Genomic DNA, 24,099 nt, shown 5'->3' on the forward strand with positions numbered 1-24,099 from the left:
AATATCCAGCAATACAACGAGCTGACATTTTGGCTAACATGCAAAAAAAAACAGCTACTTTCGCGCCGGTAAAACAGGTATAAACACATGAAACCGGGAGTGTGGACTTCTGTAAAAAAGGTCACTTCCTGCTTCTTCTCCAAAACGAATGCCTCAAGGGGATTTTCATGGTGGGAGATACAAAAATCCATATACGACAACATCATTACGTGTGGTGAAAAAACGGACGGGTCCATTCCTTTTTTTTTTTTTAATTAAAAATATACTAAAAATCATGCCATACGTGTCACTAGGACTTTAAGGTCCCATATTTTACGGAACTATTTGAGATGTAATATTGTCTGTGGTACTTCAGTAAATATTTAATCTGAATTAAAATCATTCATGCCTTCATGAGTTCCATAGGTTTTTCTGCTGGGAGGCCTGAAATCAGGTCACTGGAATTTCTCGAACTTACTACTTCACTAACAAAGAGCTCCATCTGGCTGTCCGCTCCTGAGCCAGAACTGTCAATGTGTTCTCACAAGGGAGTCTTCCAAATGGAGGCAGCCAATCAGAGGGAAGGGAGGGTGGTCTTAGCCAAATATGGACAAAGTAGATACAAAAGTGGGTCAAACAGAAGTAGCTGTCTGAGGGACATTTTGTGGACATTCATAACAAAACAAAGATGGTTTTCTAAATTAAATTAACACTTTTATACTAAATAAATGCCATAAATTCACTCTAAAATAGCCAAAATATGGGACCTTTACTGAAGAAAGTTTAGTTTTACTGCAATCCAGTGCTCCAGCACTCCTGCGACCCTTGTGGGGCTAAGCAGCTCAGATAATCGATGGATAGTTATACTGCCGTGACACAGAGCGTATGCCTCACAGTTCTGAGGACTTGGGTTCAAATCCCAGCCCTGCCTATGTGGAGTTTGATGTTCTCCCTGTACCTGTGAGTTTTTTTCAGCCACTGCAGTTTCCTCCCACGTCCCAAAAACATGCAGATTAGGTTGATTGAAAAATAAATTGCTGGTGTATGTGAATGTGACAGTCCACGCATTGTCAGAAATGCTTAGTGTAAGAACACCTTAAAATCTCTCATCTTGGTATCCTTGAGTCATTGAACGCCTCGCGCCTGTGATTGGCTGCTGCCATCCTTAGAGAGTTTTGTAAAGTCCGTGCATTGACGAACGCATCGCGCCTGTGATTGGCTGCAGGTTGGGGGTTAACAGAGGTCAGGTCATCGGGCTTGTCAAAAGGGGCGGGAGTAGACTTTGCCACCAGGAAGGCACCCTCAAGGACTCGAGCACTCCTCCTCCCCTCGGCCCCCGGGAACCAGAGGCTCACTTGGAATCCCTGTGTGTCTTTCAAAACAAGGTCGACTAGTTTGGTGACAAGAGAAGACTGGAACTGGTCTTCTTCAGCGCGTAAATAGGTGTTTCCGCTCTCATAGCACGTTAGCTTAGCAGCCCCAGCCTCCTCCACGTCAGATTTCATTTCGGACCTCGTGTTCCCTTTCCGTCCTGCATCACGGAAAACCGGAGGGAACCCAAATCAGTCAACCAAGGACCTTTTTTTTTTTTTTGCTAATATAACAATCAAGGGGGGGGGGGGGGAGAGAAACACAGAAAGGAGGGCGATCTTGAGTGCAGCAAAATAGCACCTTCGCTGGGATTGATTGTGTTGCTTGTGAGCGTTCAACGCATCATCCGACCATGATTCCCGACAAGGCGCCCGAGGAGGACGTATTTCACGGGGCTGAGGAGATGCGTAGGGGGGCCCACGTGCCCACCTTTGATAAGTATAAAGAAATGTACATGCAGTCCATCGAGGACCCTGACAGTAAGTGTTTTCTAGCCATCGATTGTATAAAATGGATTAATGATGTCTTCAAGCGTGCACAACTCTTACTACGACCTCTACTTCTTATTGTAATGCCACTGTTGGTGATGTTAAAACATACGGAAGTGTGAATGACGACAGGAAAATACTGGAAGAACAAAGCGATATTCTCACTTGGGAATAATTTTAGAATGAATTATTCTATTGGTTCGTCCACGGGTCTCATACAACGAATTTTACTTGTGTTTTCCCTCAGAGGGTCGTTTTGATTGCAAGCCTTATGAAGGTGCAAGGTCCTCATCGTAGTATTGTATATGCAGTACACAACTAAGTGATACCTCTTTTTCAATACAAGTGTCAACTGAAATAATTTTACTTATTGTTTGGCAACAATCACAAGAAGCGCAATATCTTTTTGTTTTTGTCCTGCAGAGTTCTGGGGGGACATGGCGAAGGACTTCTTCTGGAAGAGCAAACACACGGGTCGCTTCTTGGACTACAACTTTGACGTGACCAAAGGAGAGATCTTCATCAAGTGCATGGAGGGGGCGTCCACCAATGTCTGCTACAACGTGCTCGACCGCAACGTTCACGACAGGAAGCTGGGTGACAAAGTGGCCTTCTACTGGTCAGTATGATGCTCCTAACCCGCCTCTTTACTCCCGTCCGACAAAGGGTGGAGAAGTTGCGTTAATAGAGGTGCAACAATTTGTCAACAAGTTATCAATTCACCACCACCCCCGAAGCATAATGCTACGACCCCCATGCTTCACATTAGGGATGGTGTTTTTGGGATGTTCTTCCTCCTCCAAACAAGGTGATTGCAAATAAGTCCAGAAAGTTATTTTTTGGTCTCATCTAAACAGTCATGGGGAAACTTAAGACAGACCTGGACGTGTGCTGATTCAAACAGGGGACACTTCCGTGCCATGCATGATTTTTAAACCATGATGTCTTATTGTATTCCCACAGTAAACTTGGTAACGGCGGTGTCATTGATAAGATCCTCCCATGTAGTTCTGTGGTGATTCCTCACCTTTCTTAGGATTATTGATACACCACGAGGTGACATCTATCTTGGAGCCCCAAGTCCAAGGGAGACTGACAGGCATGTTTAGCTTCTTCCATTTTCTAATAATTGTTGCAATAGTTGATCTTTTTCCACCAAGCAGTTTAGCTATTGCCCCGTAGCGCTTTTCAGCTTGAAGAGGTCTACAATGTTTTCTCTGGTGTTTTTGGATAGCTCTTTGGTCTTAGCCATGTTCAGCACCATATAAAGGATTAAAGAGGACATCAGCTAAGCCTTGGCTAACTCATGATCGATAAATAAAATTATCAAAACAATATTAAGAAATGATAAATGTCATATGCTCAACTCTAGAATAGGGAGGAATAGGCTTCAAGTTCAAGTCCACTTGGCTCTCTCTTGCTTCCTTGTTTGTAAAGTGTAAACATACAACTCAATCTTTTTTTACAGAGCACTTTAAATAACCACTGCAGTTGACAGAAGAATATTTCCTCTTGCCATTTGTTTGCCCAACAACAAAGTCTCAAAGTGCAGATGTCTGAAAACAAGTTTCAAAGTCGAACATTTTGTGACAAGGTTATTGTGTGTAAACAGGACTTTGTAAAGGAAAAACATGTACATCTACAATCAGTTGCAACAAAAAGTATGTGAAGTCTTTGTAAGGACCTGGATTACTGTCCTAAAAGAGGGTCTGAACTTCATCAGACTTCCACTGAACAACCACTCTCTTCTTAAACTGTGTGATGTGTTTCTTTCGGCTACAGCGTATCATCTCAGATGAACGCATATATATGTTTGGCACGATTTTTTTTTTTTTTAAAAAACACCGGATGCCCTTCCTGACGCAACCCTTCTCAGGGAGTGAAGGCCCCAGTGGGATACGAACCCACAACCCCTGGTTTACCAAACCAGTGCTCTAACCACTGAGCTACCACTCTCTTCTTAAACTACTACATGTAAATAATTATACTTTCATGTGTCTGTGGACATAAACATGACTTGGGGTCTGCCACTTTTTAGTGGCCCGTGGCGGAGACTCAGTGTAACATTTAACAGGTCCCGCATCAATATAGTATTTTTGGTTTGTTCTTTTTGTTAGCGTAAAAAGTGTGAATACCGAAAAAGGGGAGACGTTGTGAAACCCACATCACCAATTCAAGACTATAACTTCTACCCCAAGAAATGGTCTGATGGAGCTTCTCTAAAAATTGTCAGCCTAATAATGTTTTTTTTTTTTTTTTTTTTAACAGCAAACTCAATAAGGAAGGTTATATTTTTGTTACGAGCACAAGTTCACCACTGGGATCAGCGTAATGTGTTGAGTTAAACCGCGTGTTGGTAAATTCACGGATGAGCACGGCCAGTGTATTTAAAAAAAAACAAACACTGCAGCGCTGTCCACAAAGCCGACCTTATTGGCTGCCTAGTCAAAGCAAAGCGGCTTCATTTATTCTTTCAAGTGCAAATATAGCAAAAAGTCCATAATTGACCTTGTAATCAATGTCGCCGTTTGAAGTGACCTTTCAGCATTATTGCCAGTATGGGTGAGGTGATTTCTCTTCAGACATTGCATCTGATAACAGAGTACAGCAGGTTGACACATGCGTTTTATTGGCGTTTTACAACCTGAATGCTTTTTTTTTTTTTTTTTTTTTTTTTTTTTTTAATTCACATTGGAAAAATAAATAGCTTTTACTGTATTTGCAACCACACTACTTAGCAAAATGCAGCTTTGCATCATGCTGAATGTAGTTGTAATTAGTGGGAGCTCTGAGATTGTGTCTCTAAAACAAGATAGTCCAAATTCTGGGTAACCTTGTTTCATCCATCCATTTTCTTAGCCGCTTATCCTCACAAGGGTCGCGGAAGTGCTGCAGCCTATCCCGGCTGTCAACGGGCAGGAGGCAGAGTACACCCTAAACTGGTTGCCACCCAATCGCAGCGCACATAGAGAAAAAAGCCACACTCACAATCACGCCAAGTAGAATTTAGTGTCCAATTAATCATGCATGTTTTTTGGAATGTGGAAGGAAACCGGAGTGCCTGGAGAAAACCCACACAGGCACGGGGAGAACATGCAAACTCCACACAGGCGGGGCCAGGATTGAACCTGGGTCTTCAGAACTATGAGGCCAACGCTTTCCATCTGAATCACTGTGCTGCCGTAACCTTTATTTTTTTTATTTTATTACTTGGCCTGGTCTCCTTTTTAAAGAAGTTGTCCTAACTTTTTTTTTTTTTTTTTTTTAAATGTCCTTGTATGTTTTCCTGTGTCACATAATTGACGAGCATTTTTACAGAGGCACAGGCAGATGCGCACGATTCTCAAACTCTGATCAATAAATTTTTTTGTTCCTATTGCCAGTGGGAAAGCCAAAGCCCGTTTTCCCCCCAGCCAGTGTGGAGATGAAGGCTCTGTGTCATGAGTTGTGGCAGCAGGATTGTCATCAGCTACATCTCCTTTTAAAAAAAAAAAAAAATTCAAACAATAAATTTGGCGGGTATGCCTGAGTGGAGATTCTAATGTCACATCTCCAGAGATGCGAGGAAGACCTGGCAACCTCTCATCTACTCCGCTGCCCGTCAACTGAGCATACTACCCAAAACAAAAAAAAAAACGTGCTTGTCTTTGCAGGGAAGGCAATGAGCCTGGCGATGAGCTGACAGTGACTTACAGAGAGCTGCTGAATTGCGTGTGTCGCTTTGCCAACGTCCTGAAGTCACAGGGTACCTTTGGAGCACCCACTTTTAACGGCCCTTCTGCTGCAAGAGAGTGTGATGGTCATTTAATTGGATGTGTGTGTGTGTAACAGGTGTGGCAAAAGGGGACCGTGTTGCCATTTACATGCCGATGGTGGTGGAGCTGGTGGTGGCGATGTTGGCCTGCGCTCGCATCGGAGCCGTTCACTCTGTCGTGGTATGTCGGGAACGGACGGTAGGGGTTATCCCGCGTGGATGGGAAATGATGTTGGAATGCCCTTTGCTAGTTTGCAGGTTTCTCTGCCGAGTCGCTGTGTGAGAGGATTGTGGATTCTCAGTGTTCACTGCTCATCACTGCGGGTGAGTTCACACGGTTTATTGTCAATGGGAGATTAATAAATGGCATACAATAGAGCAGAATAAGCAACGCTCACACATGAATATCAGATGCATGTAAGAATGTCAGTCAAATACATTATTTGCATATTTACTTTATTCAGCCAATGACAGCACCACACCTGACAACTATACATGTGTAATTTATATACATACACAGTGGTACATTTACTTACGAATGTCTCTAGTAACGAAAAGTTCAGATTACAAAACGTCTCCTCAGAAAAAAAATTATCTCTGGTTGTGAAGGAAAATTCAGGATACGAAATGGGGGGAAAAGGCGCTGGATTCGCAGCCCCGTAATTCCACCAAATGTAACTGTTTCTTGGTCGAATGGTGCAAGATGAAAAATTGCTTATACCGATACAAATTATACAAATGAAAAGTCAACCATAAATAGACTAAGGCGGAGGAAAATAAAGTGCAATGAACAACCGTTTGCCATAAGCTTCTTGTGACAAATACTTATTAGTTGGTGTGATTATTTTTTTATTTTTTTTCCCTCCCCCTTCTATTATTGATCTCTTCCTTCAGATGGCTTTTACCGAGGAGATAAGCTGATCAACCTGAAACTCATCGCAGATGAAGCCCTGCAAAAATGCACAGACAAGTACTCTGCACGCATCCACACAATTCGGACTATAGTACATGTACAAGTATTAGAGCCATTATGTATTTTTACTATAAACATTGAGAAAATGCATTGGTCATGATTTTCTTGCAGGCCACTTCAACTTGTGCTCATGTGGATGTCTGCCTCACCACCTTCATCCTATATTACATTTTAAGAATAATAAACAGCGGAAATGATGCAGTGTCTTTTTTTTTTTTTTTTTTTTTGCGTTCAGAGGATTCTCAGTCGGTCGGTGCATCGTACTGAAACATTTATCCAAGGAAGCACAAGAGACTTCTCTCAGCTCTCCTCCCGCCAAACGACCGTGTCCTGACCTCCAGGTAAACTCATTTTTCACATCTTTTCCTTTGCGAAACTGCCACGCCTACAAAGAGAATTGCACTCCCAACTAGTCTAATACCAAAACCGCGATCTTTACATTTCTGATGCATATTTTTCCTAAAAAGCTCAAGTTGCTATCCATGGTTGCAGAATGCATCGCTACCTTAAGTTAACGATACTCGCCGTATTCTCCCATTTGCAACGTTTATTTGGTTGCTTTGAATTGCCTCTGTTGTCAAACATACTGTATTAAAATAAATTACCACTACCAAGGACTCATGGTAAATTCAAATTTTTTCGTTCAAGGGTGGAGCATATCTACAGACCCTTTCCTAAAAACTAGACTATCATAAATTCATTCAAAAAGGTACACTTTCATGTAAGATAGATTTAGGGTGCACAATTTATTTATTTTATTTTTACATAATTTGGGTTTCCAGCTCATAAGACCCATGAAATTATGAATTAGAAACTGAAGGAATCACCATTTACATCTGTTTTTGAAGAAAAAAAAAATGGGGTCACATTAGATCAATGAAAATATGGTACTTTATGTTAATCTTCAATACTTGTTTTGGAATCTCTATGCTTGAATCACTGCCTGGATGTGCTGTAGCGTTGACGCCATCAGGCTGTGGCATTGCTGAGAAGTGATGCTTGATGTCAGTTCTTCTCTCTCTTTCTCTCCATCTCTGATCAGGACTCAGTAGATATTTAAAATAAAGTAGAGGCTCAACCTCGGGTGCAAAAAAAATGTGATTGGGATTTCCCTAGAAAATAATACTAAAATAATACGAATGTCACTAATAATTTTGGCTGGCTGATTACAGGCCAAAAATAATGAATCACATTTATTTTGATTGAGATTCAAATCATGATTAATAACATTGTTACATTTAAAATCTTGGCATATTTATTGAGTTGTAAGAATTTAATTTAATTTTGAAATTAGCAACAGTAAATACCTAGATAAAAATGTAATGATATTTATCAACAGCGGCTCTAGTATTGGGCTTTTGAGCCCTGCGTGTCACCTGGCATGCAGCGAGCGCAGCGCTGTGGGGCGCGTAACCTGTTTTTTCTGGTTATGTTTTTATAATTGGGAGAAGGCAAAATTTAAATCACAAATTAATTATCCATGACTTGCTCAGGTGTGAAATGTATGAACTGCTTCTTCTGAACTGCAATCTGTTAAGTTTGTGTACAATCAATCAACATTGAGTGCAATGACTGATCCTCAGCGGGCGCAGCAACGTCTCTGCAAGTGAGATCTGCCCTTAGAATTGGTAATTTTTCAAAATGCAACCCTTGTGAGGATAAGTGATAATTTTGCACCACCTGAGATTTGCAACTTTTACGACCTAATGGGCTTTGGACTTCTTTAGACAGGCTTCATTGTGTTGTTGTTTTCCCTTTTCATTTTGTAAATAACCCATCTTCATGGTCATCCCCCGCTTGCTGTGTTTCCTCACTCCAGAAGGAGATGGAAACAGTCAGAGTAAGAAAAACTCGTCTTGTTCCACAGGTACTTGTCATCCCTCAGGCCAAAATCCTTCCCCACTTTTTCTTTTTGCTTCACATCCACCACATTCAGCTTTAAAAAGGAAAAAAAAACTGCTGATGGGTAAAAACAATCTCGTGATTTTCCTGCTTTTTTGTAGCATATTTAGCATTGATACAAAGTTACAATATTAAAGTGAAGTTGCAAAAATTCTAGTGGAATACTCAGCTTGACCTCTCAAAAGACATTCAGTCGCACCACTTGGAAATGTAGATAAATAGAAACCTTTCAATGACAAAACTATATCCTCAAGCTTGCAGCCTTGATTACCATCCACATACAAAGTTTGTTTCTACCCACTGAGAGTAGTATATTATTTCTGCAAACAAGGGCAAACATCCGAAAACACGAAAAATTCTCCTTGATCACATAAGGAATCTCACCGAAATGATTGGAAATAGAGATTGGCATAATTCAAAATGAAAGAAAAACACTTAAAAAAAAATATATATATCAATATTTAATGTTGTTCAAAAATTTGTCCTGGTCTTTTAAAAATAAGGCCATATCTAAGTGATCCAAAACTTGTAAACGGTAGTGTACCTTACACAGTATAGAAAAATGTATTGCTTGATTATTTGCTGGAGTCAACTGGCCATTACTAATTAAAAAGAAAAGGTTGTCCATGTTCTCAGATGTTTGCTGATGTTTGGAATAAACTAACACTCTTTATGTCCTTGTTGTCTCTCAACACTTGTTCACATCACACATCCAAATTTGTTCATATGAGCATGAAAATAACACTACTTTTTTTTTTGTTACCAAATAATATTGTGTACATAAAACCTTTGTTGCATGTTTTTGCTATGACCACAATCAAATGCCGCAATTGATAATTTCACCATCTTTTAAAACGTATTACATTTATGATTGATTGGCGGCACAGTGAAGTGTGGTTAGTGTGTGTGTGCCTCAGTTCTGAGGACCGTAGTTCAAATCCCGGCCCCAGCTGTGCGGAGTTTTTTTCTCATATGCCTGCGTGGGTTTTCTCCAGGCACTCCGGTCTCCTCAGCATCCCCAAAAACCTACATTAATTGAAGACTCTAAATTGTTGTTTGGTGTGATTGTGAGTGAAAATGTTTTTTTTTCTATGTGCCCTGCGATTGGCTGGGAACCTCCTGCCTCAAGGTAGCTGTGTTAGGCTCCAGCACGCCCGCAACCCTTGTGAAGATAAGCGGCTCAGACAATGGATGGATATTTATGATTGTAAAAATTAATTATTTTTATCTTTTCAGGCTGTGAATGGGAGTCATTATAGCCCAAAGAATGCTAGAGGGTGTAATAATGAAAAAAAAAATTATCAAAAAATTGGTCAACACACTGAAGTGTGAAGAGTTGAAGACATTTCTTGATTAAGATGCGTGAGAATGAACTATTTGCTCGTTTTAGCTTCAACATAATTTGGCTTTCTGACTTAATCTACTACTCTACCATGTGTCCTCCTGTAGTTTATAATCTACGAAACTACCAATGGATTGATGCCTCTTTATGTCCAATTAACGTATGCATAATATCTGAATTTGGCTGTCTCATAACTGAAACCAATAGAATGCATTTTTCATTTTGATGCATTAGACAAACTTATTCTTTCCACTGACCTGACGATCCGTTTCCTCAGTTTTTGAGGCTTATTTGTCTGACTAACATTTTCTTTCGGCTTCTGTTGAGATATTGATGGTCAAAGACATGAGCTGATGAGTATTGTTGTTCAATTTTTGTGACATTGGAATCCTCACACCCCTCGCAAGGTGCCGTGGAACCCGGAAGTGGACAAATGTTGGCATACTCTGATGTGCAACGTGTCGGACGAGTGCGAACCAGAGTGGTGCGTGTCTGAAGACCCTCTCTTCATCCTCTACACCAGCGGGTCCACTGGGAAGCCCAAGGTAGAATGAGCCAAGATCATGCCTACTTAGATACTGTTGTTATGCACCCCAAGCTACCGATCGAAATGGTGGACGCAGTGCGGCCGAAGGATGTTAAGACTGATTCATTAGAGCGAATCCCCGATAGTATTTCTTTTTCCTTTCTGCCCATGGTATCAGAAATATCGACAGAGTGTACAGAAAGGCCTGAATGACTTTCAACAGGGATATATTCATAATGTCAAGTTTCACAAACGGAGCACCAGTTAAAGTTTCTGCAATGTGTTGTCAGTCTATGTGAAAGAATCAAGCACCTCATAAACTAATGTTGGACATCGAATGCGATAATTTCTGATGCCTATTGTTAATGGAAAGCAGGGCAAGTTTGCATTTTTACACTACATCAACATGTCGATTGGGAATTATATCTACGTTCATAGTGGATAATTAATTTACATAAATTATGGCAGTATCCATGACCTCTATCGGTCTGGACTTATGTACTGTACGGGTAAATGTAGGCCCAAAATATTTGTATTCACATGATGTGTTTAACCATGGATAAGAACACTTCTAGAGGTGCGGCTGGAAGCGTTGAGTTTGGCCTGGCTCAGGTAGAGCTTCCTCCTTTCTTTAAAGGTGTTATACCGACTGATTTAATTAACTTACCTTGGAACAGACTGCTTTGTGCTGATTTATCTTCAATACGTTCAGCTGGTCGTAAGGTCGGCCACAAGCCTTAATCCACCGTTTGAATTTAGCGAAATTACGCTTTGGGGTGTGAAAGCGCACCAGATATCCTCCCAGTAATCTCTGGATAGCGCTCGTCTCCTTGACACGTTCCCCAGCCACATTGAAGCACAATATTTTCGAATCGGATATAAGCAGGACTATTCTTTGTTGGTGGGTCAAAGATCACGGCTGTGGGCAGCATGGGCGGAGTTCAGTGAATGACGCTCACTGATTGGTCAAAAGGGAGCTGTCAATCATTCTCACGGATCCATCCATTCCTTTTTGGAAAAACTGCTGGCAGGAATGACGGAGAAAGTTACACATGAACTTTAACCAACGAAATGCGACAAAGCAATAATTGATCTGTTACATTATATTGTGATGTCCATGAAAGGCCTCCTGAAGAAAACAATATGATTTTCGTTATTCAGTCATAGCAGAGCATGTTGAAACACAAACTTGTAGCCATCATCACAAAGTGGGTGCCAGCCCAAACCCTGTTTGTGAGGATTTAAAAAAAAAAAAAAAACACTTATACTGTCAATTTGTTTTGCCAATTCAAGACTTCTCCGGTAGTTTAAAAAAGGTAACCTGGCCAATTTATAAATGTGGGTGAAAAATTCTGTGTGTAATATCTGCCAATTTGAGTGAAATGTAAAACCACACAGTCCAATTCCATCTTGAGATCAATGATTGATTGCCCATTGGTGAACCATATGCACACACCCACATCTGTGCACACAATAAAAACATTTGCTATTAATCTAAACTGGACAAAAAGCCTCTCCCATTAAATTTGATGTATGATAGAGTAGAGGTCTATAGAACTTTAAACATGTGTATATGTTACAATAGGTTTGCTAAATGTTCATTGATCTGTTGTAATGTGAAATTTGGTCTCCTTCAAACCATCCTTGACAAAATTATTTGTACGTATGAGTTGTTTCATGTAATCTGACAACCTATAGGATACATGTGACTGACTTATACCATATACTGTACATGAAAAAGTGTAAAAAAAAAAAATAGTAGTATTACATGATAATTCTGCGCTTGAACGAACTTCATAGGCTTCCCCTATTGACAGAAACATATTCTTTAATGCATGAAATGATAATTTAAAAACGTTTTAAGTTCACTTGGGTGATATCTGTCTAGTTCTATTTTTTTGATGATCTTAAACATTAAAGTGGGGAAATCATGCAAAAATAGAATTTGAAAAGGGGGGTAATCCTTTTTCACGGCACTGTCACCCTTGGTTGTATATCTATGGGGTTTCACTCTTTTAACATACTGCAATGTTTGTCAAAGCCAGTTTTCTTTTGATATCTTAATTATTATGCAAGCCCCAAGGGGAAGAAAAAAAACATTTGGAACTGTCCTAATCCCCTCTCGTTAATGTCACGCTCCTCTACAGGGCGTCCTTCACACTGCCAGCGGTTACATGCTCTATACCGCCACCACCTTTAAGCTGGTGTTTGATCACCGGGCGGACGACGTCTACTGGTGCACGGCTGACATCGGCTGGATCACCGGACACTCGTACATCACCTACGGCCCACTGGCTAATGGTGCCACTAGCGTCTTGGTAAGGACAGGGTGGGCCCGAGATGACCTGAACTTTCAGTTTTGGCTGCAGTCATGTGGGAACAGGTGGCCATGCAGTAGTACTTAACTCAAATCAGTTTGTACTGAAGGCGTTTGGTGTTGCCGGATCTCTGTGTCTCTTTACGTATATACAGCATTTGAGAGGAACGAATTATGTCTTCCCTTTGCATAATAGAATTACGAAACTTAACGTAGTTGTAATCGGTTCCTTACACTGGTTGAAAACGTCATTAAGTTACAATTGCTTTTGGAAATTTCATTACAAATTTAGTAAGATTTGAAAATTTGCCGGAAAAGCTCAGATTTTCACTTCCTTATTCTTTTGCCAGTGCTTGTGATTGACTCTCTCTGGTCACGTGCCATTTTGCTATTGTCTCAGTCATAACTTATTATTCCAAATACAATATGAGCCCAAAACACCACCTTGTAATACTATGTCTATATGAGATTTTGAAATGCATGAAAGAAACATTGGCGTTGGAAAAGTTTGTTCCTATGAACTTTTTTTATGGAACATTCACTTAACTGGTTTGTCATTGTCCATGTTTGTCATTAGGTCAGTGTGTTATGGAATGCTGGTTTCATACATGTGGTACACTCCAACAAACATTTTATATTAAATATTTATATTTTATCATGTTTTGTGATCATCTTATTGTTTGAATGAACCAATATGATTAATTCCAAAATAATCTATAGTTTTGAGCCACCCTTAGGGTCCTGTCGATGCACTCATTCACAATAAGATAAAAGAAATCTAATCATAAACAGACATGAAGCAAAATTATCTTGCAATACAATCAAAGTTTGGCCAAGTGAACCTCTGCAGGAATAAAGGCAACGAGTTTATAAACACCAGGCAGAACAATTAAATGGTCTTCCACAAGATGGCAGAAGGTACAACAAAGCCCAGCAGCCGCTTGTTTTCTTGCAAGCCGCAGAATTATAGCCTTGTGTTCACCTAACCTGCCCGGAGTTCACACTGTGTTCGTAAATTTGTGGGTAAATCGCAACAAGACCATCAATATTTCATTTGTTTTTTTTTTTTTTCTTCACATTTTTGTGTGCTGTGGTAGATTCTGAAATACAGGTAATGTGTGAGCCATTAATTATATTGGCAATCATTTTTCTCTGGTGGTTACAAGTGTTCTACTACAAGAGTCATTATGTGTTGTCAATATGTACGTTTCAATTGTAGGTGAACTATTGACCCAGATTCCTCGATATTGGTCACAAGTGAGGAATTGAACAGCAGAACCATGAAGAGAGGGAACATAGCTGGGGCTGCTCAATTTTTTGAGGTGTCTGTTGAAGCTTGTAGGGAAAAAAAGAAAAAGCTTGGATATTATAGATTGTTGCTAAGGAGCTGCTGTGCTCTGCACAAATGCTCTCTGCACCCAGGTCGGCATTGAGAATATGTCCTCAGTTGCCTTATCTGAATAAAGATAGGTTAAAAAATTGAGCAAATGAAAAAAATCTAGAAGTTTGCAACATGTTGCTGTTGTCTGCTGCACAGGAAGCAGGATTACCTGTTACAGGGAAAAAAATACGTCCATCTCAGAGATAAAACAAAAAGAACAAGCATACATATCACTAAATGTCTAAAGCGTTCCAAAAAAAAAGTTATATTGGGCCATCTTCCCAAATACAGCTGCTTTATAAAGGAGGGTTGTTTTAAATTTGTCATAGTTGTCATCATCACAGATATCAAACTAGAGCATAGCCAACCATTGAGATAGAATTGTGTATCAAACTGTATCATCCATTGTCACAGAAATCAAACGGGTAGATTGCAAAGCTGTCTTTAATTCTGACTGTAAATCAGTGCTCTAGTGGCAAAACTGCAGAATTAACTTTAGTTGGATACCATGGATCTGAGACATTTACTGTGTATGTTTCAGTTTGAGGGTCTTCCCACATACCCAGATGTTAGCCGCATGTGGGAGATTGTAGACAAATACCACGTTAGCAAGTTCTACACAGCACCCACCGCGATCAGGCTGTTGATGAAGTATGGCAGCGAGCCGGTGCACAAGTAAGCGACTGACCGTCCGCGGCATCATGCCGCCACTTTAGTTGGACATTTTTGAATGTGTGTTATGCATAGGTACAAGCGAGACTCCCTGAAGGTTCTTGGCACGGTCGGAGAACCCATCAACCCCGAGGCCTGGCAGTGGTACTTCACGGTGGTGGGAGACGGCAGATGTCCCATCGTTGACACGTTCTGGCAGACTGAGACGGTGAGTTCGTTGGGCGCCCACCTGCCGGGCTCATCTCTATCACTGTGCTTTGTGTCTTCCAGGGTGGACACGTGATTACGCCTCTGCCAGCAGCCACCCCCATGAAGCCAGGCTCCGCTGTAAGTCAAACATAGTGTGCAGAAAGCCACCTTCAGACAACTGGAAAATACACTACGCTGCGTTATACTCCAATATAACGCTGTATTGTAAATGCTACAAACGAGGGCTGGGCAATTAATTAGTAAAGACTTTCCATGTCTACTGTCGTTAAAGGTGCGTCGCTTGGTCTGCTTAAACTAATGTCGCTGCCAGCAAAGTAACTCGTTACGATATTGGGAAAAACATGACAATACGATTTTCTTTAATCCTGCCATATAGATTGTGATGTTAACAGTACAGAATAACATACATATAATGTGAAAATTAGCACTCATTTCACATTTTCCTTCTTGTTAAAATGTATGTTCATTCAAGTGTACCGAGGTATTTAGATGAAATCTACCTGGTTTTAAATGGACTGTAATATTGAGCAACAGTCCAGCCAGATTTGAAGTTAAAATATATTTTTTTTCATTCCCATTTGTACTGTAGAACATGGGTATCAAATTCAAGGCCTACGTACTTTATCTGGCTCACTACATCATTTTAAGTGGCCTGCAATAGGAAGTCATGTGCCAGTTTCCATGATTTTTGCTAAAATCTGTACAAAAATTTGCAAAAAACTTGTGATATTGCAAGTATTATTTTTTTGTTTGTAGGTTTTCCCTTCAATAATCTTTTGCCTCCTGCACTTGATATGCCAAATGAGTACTCAAATGTACAAAAGTGCGCTACTCTACTCTCCCTAGATGAAATGCAACCACATCATTAATTGAAGTTTTGCTTAAGGAACATCATTAGATATCATTAGATAAACGGACAAAGGATGAGCCAAAGCCCGTAGCTGTCAATCAAATTGCCAAGCGAGACTGAAAACAACATTATTGATCAGTGCAGCATAATACAACATTGTATGTCCCTAAACAGTATACTCATTTTATTTGTAAGATGAATGCGATCACTGCAGTTTTGGGCTGTCTTCATTGAATCTTTTTAGAATTGATTATCCTATATCTTTTGAAAACCGGACAGTGGAAACACTTGTGCAGTGCCTCTGTATCTTTGGCGGAAGTGTTCAAATTTTTTTTGTACGTTGTTGTAATTATTGTTGTGTATATCGTTTTGTTGCATGTTTTAAAAACATTTGACCTGAGGTTTGTGCTTCTCAGCAAGAAATATTTAATGCCTCACCTGTGCATGAGAAACGTTTGAGGGAGTGTTACTTTTCTGACAGCACTCAAGCGTCCTTCAGTTTTCTGACCTGAAAAATAACAATTTTAAAAATGTTGATTTATTGAGGTTTTTGTTTATTTGCATTTTTTGAAAAGGGACATTTTTGCGGTGTCCATCCAATCCAATTATTTTTGCGTAAGTTGACTGTTAATGTTGTGAAAAACCGCTTGCTCGTTTTTCTAAAAGTAAAGGGAAAAATAATCCTATAAATGTATTTTTTATGTTTATTTTAAGGTCATATTGCCCTACAAACAACTCATGTTTTCATTAGAAGGATGAATATTTCTGAACATTTCACATTTAGCATGACTTTATCATTATCAGTAATACCATGATATTAAAAGAAAAAAAACTTACTCAAATCTAACTTGTATTTTCAGTTTTATATGCCTGATGTGCAAGAGAACTGGTTGAATTAGTTAAAGGTTGTATCATTATAAATTGTAGATGTTTCTGTTCTGAGAGACATGTCCACCTAATATACTTTTGATTAATAAAATTAGCGTGTGTGTGTGTGTAAGGGGAGAGGTTAATAGACTTTCTGAGAATGGTAAAGATGATCGGTAAACGTTTCGCTATGCTGCAACCACATTGGATGGCATAGGCCCAAAAAAAAATCTAAATTTAGTGTTACCCATCCGTGTTGCATACCTGCCTCTGATTGGCATCCATTTGTGCCAAATTCCGAGTTTGACTTGGCCAAAGTACAAGCCCAGGAATTTACCCAAAATGGCTTCTGAAATGACAAATGGCTGGTTTCGTATTCGATTTTGAGGTTGGATCCTTGAGACTTTTTTGCACGTCCTGCTGTTATGCACTAACAGACTTATTTTTCAGACATTTCCCTTCTTCGGAGTGGTGCCAGCCATCTTGAACGAGTCGGGTGAGGAGTTGGAGGGCACGAGTGAAGGTTACCTGGTAGGAAACACTTCAGTTGACATCTTAACTAGACTCTGTGGTAGAAGGAATGGCGACGTGTCTGACCGGTCAATCTGAACAGGTGTTCAAGCAGCCGTGGCCCGGTGTGATGAGAACGGTGTACGGAAACCACGGCAGGTTTGAAAGCACCTACTTCAAGAAGTTCCCGGGGTACTACGTGACTGGAGATGGTGAGAGGTTGCAGTAGAAATTCGTCTCAACCATGTATCAGCATACTAATGATGGAGATTTATTTTTTTTTGCCCCCACCCCCACCAATATGTAGGCTGCCGTAGAGACAAGGACGGTTATTACTGGATTACCGGAAGGATAGATGACATGCTCAACGTTTCAGGTAAGAACAACGTGTCAGTCTTGGGCCATATCCACTACAAAACTTGCAATATTAGAAGAAGAAAAACGATTGATTGCAAAATATTGCAATTGTATACTTTGGGGATGGAGTCGGGCAGGGGGCAGTTATATAAAAATATCAAGAATTGTGATTTTTATATATTCATACATATTCTGAGATACTTATCCTCACAAGGGTCACTCGCAGTAGTGCTGGACCCTCACGTCAATAAGCTTCCCCCTTTTTTCTCCATATGTAACGTTGGTCATCATGGCCAAACAGCTCCATTTGAGTTTCATCAAACCACAGGACATGTCTCCAGAAGTTAACATACTTGTCTTGGTGTTTTTTTTTTGCAAAGTGTAATCTCTTTTTTTTTTTTTTTTTTTTTTTATGTTTCAGCCCATGTCAGTTCAGGACTCACTGTGGATAATGACACTTTCTTACATGCTTCAGCCAGCATCTTCTCACGGTCTTTAGCTTTTATTCTGGGGTTGATTTGCACATTTGTGACCAAAACATGTTAATCTCTGGGAAACAGAGCCCATCTCTTTCCTGAAAGGTGTATTTGCAGGACTTTCCCATGATGTTTATGCTTGCGTATAATTGTTTGAACAGATGAACATGGCATCTTTAACCATCTATCGATTGCATCCAAGTATGAGCCAGATTTGTGGAGCGCCACGATTCTTTCTCTGATATCCAGGTCGATTTCTTTTGATTTTTCTCATGATTTCAAACAAGAAAAGAGTGTGTTTGAGGTGTGGCCTTAAATACATCCCCAGGTGTGGCATCAATTAACTTCCATATTGTCAGTTAACAAAGCCATGACATAGTCCTATTTGTGTCTGTAAACTTTTGACCTTAAAGAAAATATTATGACATTCTTTCAGAATTTCTCTCTCTCTCTCATTATTGAGGCATTTAGCAAAATTAAATAATTTTTGTGATCCTGACTGTCCTGAAACAGGACAGGTTAGTCTGATTTGACTTCAGACAGTGAGACAAAAAATGAAATCTGTGCCTTTGCACAGTGTACGTAAACATCTGTATGACTTTTTAATGTATTTGTATTTTACAGTGCCTTGTGAAAGTATTCGGCCACCTTGAACTTTTCAGCCTTTTGCCACATTTCAGGCTTCAAACATAAAGATATAGAATTAAAATTTTAAAATTCAACAAGTGGGACACAATCGTGAAGTGGAATGAAATTTATTGCACATTTTATACTTTTTTAGCAAATAAAAAAAATAAAATTGGGGCAGCAAACTCAGTCCAGAAGTTCCGTGAGGATCTCTGAATTATCCAATGTTGACTGATGATGAGAAATAGAATCCACCTGTGTGTAAACACGTCTCCGTAGAAATGCACCTTCTCTGTGATAGCCTCAGAGTTCTGTTTAAAGTCCAGAGAGCATCATGAAGACCAAGGAACACACCAGGCAGGTCCGAGATACTATTGTGGGGAAGTTTAAAGCTGGATTTGGTTGCAAAAAGATTTCCCAAGCTTTAAACATCTCAAGGAGCACTGTGCAAGCAATCATATTGAAATGGAAGGAGTATCTGACCACTGCAAATCTACCAAGACCCGGCCATCCCTCTACACTTTCACCTTGAAAAAGGAGAAGACTGATCAGAGATGCAGCCAAGAGGTCCATGATCACTCTGGATGAACTGCAGAGATCTACAGCTGAGTTGAGAGAGTCTGTCCACAGGACAACAACAGTCGTACACTGCACAAATCTGGCTTTTATGGAAGAGTGACTTGAAGAAAGCCATTTCTCAAAGATATCCATTAAAAACTCTTGTTTTGATGAAACCAAAATCGAACTCCTTTGCCAAAATGCAAAACAATAGGTTTGGCGTAAAAGCTACACAGCTCATCACCCTGAACACACCATTCCCACTGTCAAACATGGCGGTGGCAGCCTCATGGATTGGGCCTGCTTTTTTTCAGCAGGGACAGGGAACATGGTTCCAATTGATGGGAAGATGAATGGAGCCAAATACAGGACCATTCCGGAAGAAAAACTGTTGGAGTCTGCAAAAGACCTGACACTGTGACGGAGATTTATCTTCCAACAGGACAATGATCCAAAACATAAAGCTAAATCTACAATGGAATGGTTCAAATATAAACGTATCCAGGCGTTAGAATGGCCAAGTCAAAGTCCAGACCTGAATCCAATCGAGAATCTGTGGGGAGAGCTGAAGACTGCCGTTCACAAACGCTCTCCATCCAACCTCAATGAGCTCGATCTGTTTTGCAAAGACGGATGGGCAAGAATTACAGTCTCTCGATGTACAAAACTGATACATACCCCAAGCGACTTGCAGCTGTAATTGCAGCAAAAGGTAGCGCTACACAGTATTAATGCAAAGGGGCTGAATAATATTGCACGACCCACTTTTCATGTTTTTATTTGTTATAAAAAAAAAAGTGTCAAATATCCAATAAATTCCGTTCCACTTCACGATTGTCTCCCACTTGTTGTTCATTCTTGTGTTTGGAAGCCTGAAATGTGGTGAAAAGTTGAAGGGGACCAAATACTTTCACAAGTAATTTAAGAAGTTTTTGTACACCTTGGAATCAGTGGCTCTAAAAAGTCAACCTACACTCCACATCTTGTTCTTAATTAGAATCACCTCTTTGAGATTAGCTTCAGGAAGACTCCAAGTACTAACATGGCTAAGTCCAAAGAGCTGTCCAAAGACATCAGAGACACTTCAAGGCGGGAAAGGGCTACGGGCCATAAAATTGTTGTCAGATTAGATCAAAATAGAACTTTTTCATCTTAATTAACCCTCAATCCTAATGGAAATGGACCAAAATCCCAGCTGCATTGTGTACAAACCTTTGTTTTAGACTGTCTCTTATAGTGGACAATTTCAGACCCCTCCATGGTGTTGCCTGTGTGGATTTTCTCTGGGCGCTCGGTTTTCCTCCCACATTCCAAAGACTCTAAATTGCCCTTAGATTGTGTAATAGTGTGATTGTGTTACTGTTAATTGTGCAGTTCATTGTAGGATAATTATTCATAGTGAAGTATGTGGTCATAAATCGGTCATGGTGATTACTGACTCACTGAAGGACTTATAATATTTACAATGAATAGAGAAGATTCAACTTTGTCTGTAGGCCAGACTTTGAGCTGGTTTAACCCACGTCATGGTTGTCATGTCAGTGCTTTTTCCGCTGTCAATCACACACAGCTTTGCTAGTTGCATAATCTTTTCGCCTTTTATTGCTCGTCACATCAAAATTATTATGGTGGGAGCAATGGTTTGTGTGTGTTTGGGGGGGGGGGGTTCTCAAGAGTAAATAGTCTTAGAAGTTAAAATTTTTAAGGCCATTTCATGAGGCTCTGCATCATTTGCACACTTGTTGCTTCAACCATATTACCAATACTATGGGATGCGACTTTATATTGCTTCACAACTCTTCAATGTATGTTTTATTACTATAGCGCAGGGGCCGGGAACCTATGGCTCGCGAGCCGTACCTGGCTCTTTTGGTGGTTGCAAATGGCTCACGGAGCCCTCATAACGACATACTGTACATGTGATTTCTGTCGTGCAAAGAAGGTTTGACCTAGTGGGGTTGACGTAGTTTGATGTGGGAGGCAACGCAAATGACGCAGAGACAGTTTGTTCTAGTGGGGTTGCTGTAGTTGTTGTAGGTCTTGGAGGCGCAGAAGGGTCGAACGCTGATCATGTCAGAAGAACTAATTATGGAAACGCTTTTGACAAAGGTCGCTTAAAGACAAAAATGAGTACCACTGATTTTTGTTTTTGTCAAGAATGGACAGCCTTTGTGGAGAGGGAGGGTTCTGTTGTGTTTTTAAATTCACAGATGGGGGGCAGTATGCCAAAGCATTTGCACTTGATGTTGCCAATAAACATTTTGCCAACTTCCGCATAAAGACAAGATAATCAAACGAATAAAAGACATGCCCTTCTTGGCAACAACCGTTCACCATCGTACCATCATGATGGCAAATCAAATTGAATTACGTTCACGATGAGCGGATGGAAGTCTCAACGCCTGCGTGAAGCTTAATCTGACAATATATGAACTCCAAAGCCATCAGCAAAACCGTGCAGCACCAGATGTTGCGTTGATGATTAGAAGTACTTTTGTCTTCATTGGTGAGCAACAGTGTAACAATGTTATATAAAATAATTCAGAGACTTATTGTACTCTGAAAGTGTTGGTCTTATGTAAATGTGCAAATACACCTGTACTTAGTTTTTAATATATTGTATGGCTCCTTTGAAATGACATTTTAAAATAATTGGCCTTTATGGCTCTCTCAGTCGAAAAGTTTCTCTACCCCTGCTACGGCATGTTTGCTGCAGTACTCGTAGATTGGCTCCAACTACGATCGATACATTTTTTGTGTTTTAACGTACTCTGCCAATAAAGACTCACTCAAGGTTCATATGGCCCAGCTCTTGCCCAACATATTTTAATGCATCTTTGCAGGTCACTTGCTGAGCACAGCAGAGGTGGAGTCGGCATTAGTGGGGCACGAGGCTGTCGCCGAGGCCGCCGTGGTGGGTCGGCCTCATCCCGTCAAAGGAGAGAGTCTCTATTGCTTTGTGACGCTACGCGATGGAACCATCTTCAATCACACGCTAGAAGCCCAGCTCAAAAAACAAGGTGGCTTCAGTAAAATGCTCCCAAGGATGCAAGGATAATAGTTTGTTCAAATACTTAAGTTAGAACACTTTTTTGACTCTTACAACTTGGGGTAGGGAGATCCGCTTTCTACCAAGGGACATTCTAGATTGTTCTGGTTGGCAGAACTCCCAGGTGCTTCTAGAAACTTGCTTAGGGTGAAGAGCTAGGTGTTCGACTGTTCCACGGCCATGACGAAAAGGTGGTGGGGTACCCAGGTGGTCTCTTCGGCCTGTGCCCATGGCTCAATGGCGAGCCCCACCAACGGGCTGCAGGCTTCAGGTCTGGCTCCAGAGGGGGTGCCCCAGTGACCCACGTCTGGGTGAAAGCCAAAGTAATCCAAATTGTTTCTCATCGAAGGGGATCTTTGAGCCATCATTTTTCTGGCTTCATATATGAATCATACAACCCCAGACACTTTGCTCCTTGGATCATTGGGACACACAAATAAAGGATAAAGTCCCAGCTCAAGGAGAGCATATATTTTAAGTAACAAGAAAATAATAATAATCCCACCCGAAAAGCCTTTTTTTAACAGAAAAAATGTGGGGAAAAAATGAACTTCACAAGAATAAAAATAAAATATTCACACAGAAAACTTGTATTTTTACAAAAATATACTTTCTCCAATCTTTTTCTGGGTGGATATCATAATACATATTTTCACAAGGAAAAGAAAAAAAAATAGCTCACAGTGTTAATTTCATAGAAAAATAATATCTGAAGGGAAAATAAAAATTGCCAGGAAAAAAAGTGAGTAATATTGCATCAATGGACTTTATTCTTCTGCCCCCAAACACACCTATTGACTGTCTGTCCCCACTTTTTCAAGCATTGTTTACGTTAAAAAAAAAAAAAAAAAGTCTGCAATTGCAATGGGTGACAATTATCTGTGACTAGTGAAGGTCCACTATAGTTATATTTTTGGACAGAAAAAATAGTCTCCTCCTTGGTAAATATGACTTCTCAATTGATGTGTGTGTGCTTTTTGGTCAACAGTGCGTGAGAAGATCGGCGCCATCGCAACACCTGACTTCATTCAGGAAGCTCCAGCGCTCCCCAAGACCAGATCAGGTACAAATCTGAAATTCTTAGAATTTTTGAATTTGCAAACTCTCTTTGGGAATCTTCTTCTCTTGCAGGCAAGATCATGCGACGCGTGCTCCGCAAGATTGCCAGCGGTGAGCGGGATCTGGGCGATGTCTCCACGCTGGCCGACTCGTCGGTGGTGGAGCAGCTTTTCCGCAGCAGGTGCTGCCCGGCCATGTGACAACATCCTGGCGCACCTCGTCCACGGACCCGCTCATCAACTTGTCATCTGATAACAAACATCAATAATAGGAGTGGTCTGTGTGTGTGTGTGTGTGTGTGTGTGTGTGTGTGTGTGTGTGTGTGTGTGGTGTGTGTGTGTGTGTGTGTGAAAAATAAAAACGTTTATTTTCAGCACTTTTTCACACACACATGCACATTTATTCATTATAATGATTCAAATTAATTCCAATCCTCCAGTTAGCTCACTTTAATTTGTTTTGCAAGTTTTTCTTCAAGATGATTTGTCGTAAGTCTGCTCTTTGTATTCATTTGTTTTGTCTTGGGTTTTTAAACAAAGGCATGTTTTGGATTAAAAACATGAATTTTGCACTCTGGTCGGCTTTGTTGTCCATTTTAAGTGTCGCACTTTTACAAAAATGTTTCAAGTCAAGTTGATGTGTTTCACCCTTTATTGTAAGAGTTTCAAAGGATTTAACAGGTCAACAGGTGACAAAGATGACAACATACTCTGATCCATCAATGTTTCAACTTCCCATGTCAACTCATGTAAGGGGATGGGGGTGGAGGAATGAATATTGTTTGTTCCTTTGTACCAAACAGCAGTTTAGATTACCCACCTTTTTTGGAGT

The 24,099-nt window shown here is 40.4% G+C and overlaps 1 protein-coding gene across 2 annotated transcripts; it reads left to right on the plus strand.

The window, feature by feature from the left end:
• Window positions 1–1,229: 1,229 nt before the first annotated feature.
• On the plus strand, window positions 1,230–23,844 carry acss2 (acyl-CoA synthetase short chain family member 2). Of its 2 annotated transcripts, XM_061826885.1 has the most exons (19): window positions 1,230–1,829; window positions 2,262–2,457; window positions 5,492–5,583; window positions 5,670–5,773; window positions 5,844–5,916; window positions 6,487–6,562; window positions 6,801–6,906; window positions 8,385–8,432; window positions 10,217–10,354; window positions 12,483–12,653; window positions 14,575–14,708; window positions 14,781–14,913; window positions 14,976–15,032; window positions 17,083–17,163; window positions 17,246–17,354; window positions 17,450–17,518; window positions 22,004–22,180; window positions 23,198–23,272; window positions 23,341–23,844. In XM_061826885.1, the coding sequence occupies exons 1-19, from the start codon at window positions 1,703–1,705 to the stop codon at window positions 23,466–23,468; spliced, it is 2,094 nt and encodes a 697-aa protein (XP_061682869.1). In that variant the 5' UTR covers window positions 1,230–1,702; the 3' UTR covers window positions 23,469–23,844. The 2 variants fall into 2 exon arrangements, with proteins under 2 accessions (XP_061682869.1, XP_061682878.1); XM_061826894.1 differs by lacking the exon at window positions 8,385–8,432.
• The last annotated feature ends 255 nt before the right edge of the window (window positions 23,845–24,099 follow it).

The sequence above is a fragment of the Syngnathoides biaculeatus genome, chromosome 2 (genome assembly GCF_019802595.1).
Source record: "Syngnathoides biaculeatus isolate LvHL_M chromosome 2, ASM1980259v1, whole genome shotgun sequence".
Lineage (NCBI taxonomy): Eukaryota > Metazoa > Chordata > Actinopteri > Syngnathiformes > Syngnathidae > Syngnathoides > Syngnathoides biaculeatus.

What these genes read in the sequence shown, in the direction of transcription:
- acss2 (XM_061826885.1), top strand. Translation starts at nt 1,703, where the DNA reads ATGATTCCCGACAAGGCGCCCGAGGAGGACGTATTTCACGGGGCTGAG. An exon ending in TTCACTGCTCATCACTGCGG is followed by an intron (nt 5,917 to 6,486) that starts GTGAGTTCACAC and finishes CTCTTCCTTCAG; the next exon opens with ATGGCTTTTACCGAGGAGAT. An exon ending in ATGGTGCCACTAGCGTCTTG is followed by an intron (nt 12,654 to 14,574) that starts GTAAGGACAGGG and finishes TGTATGTTTCAG; the next exon opens with TTTGAGGGTCTTCCCACATA.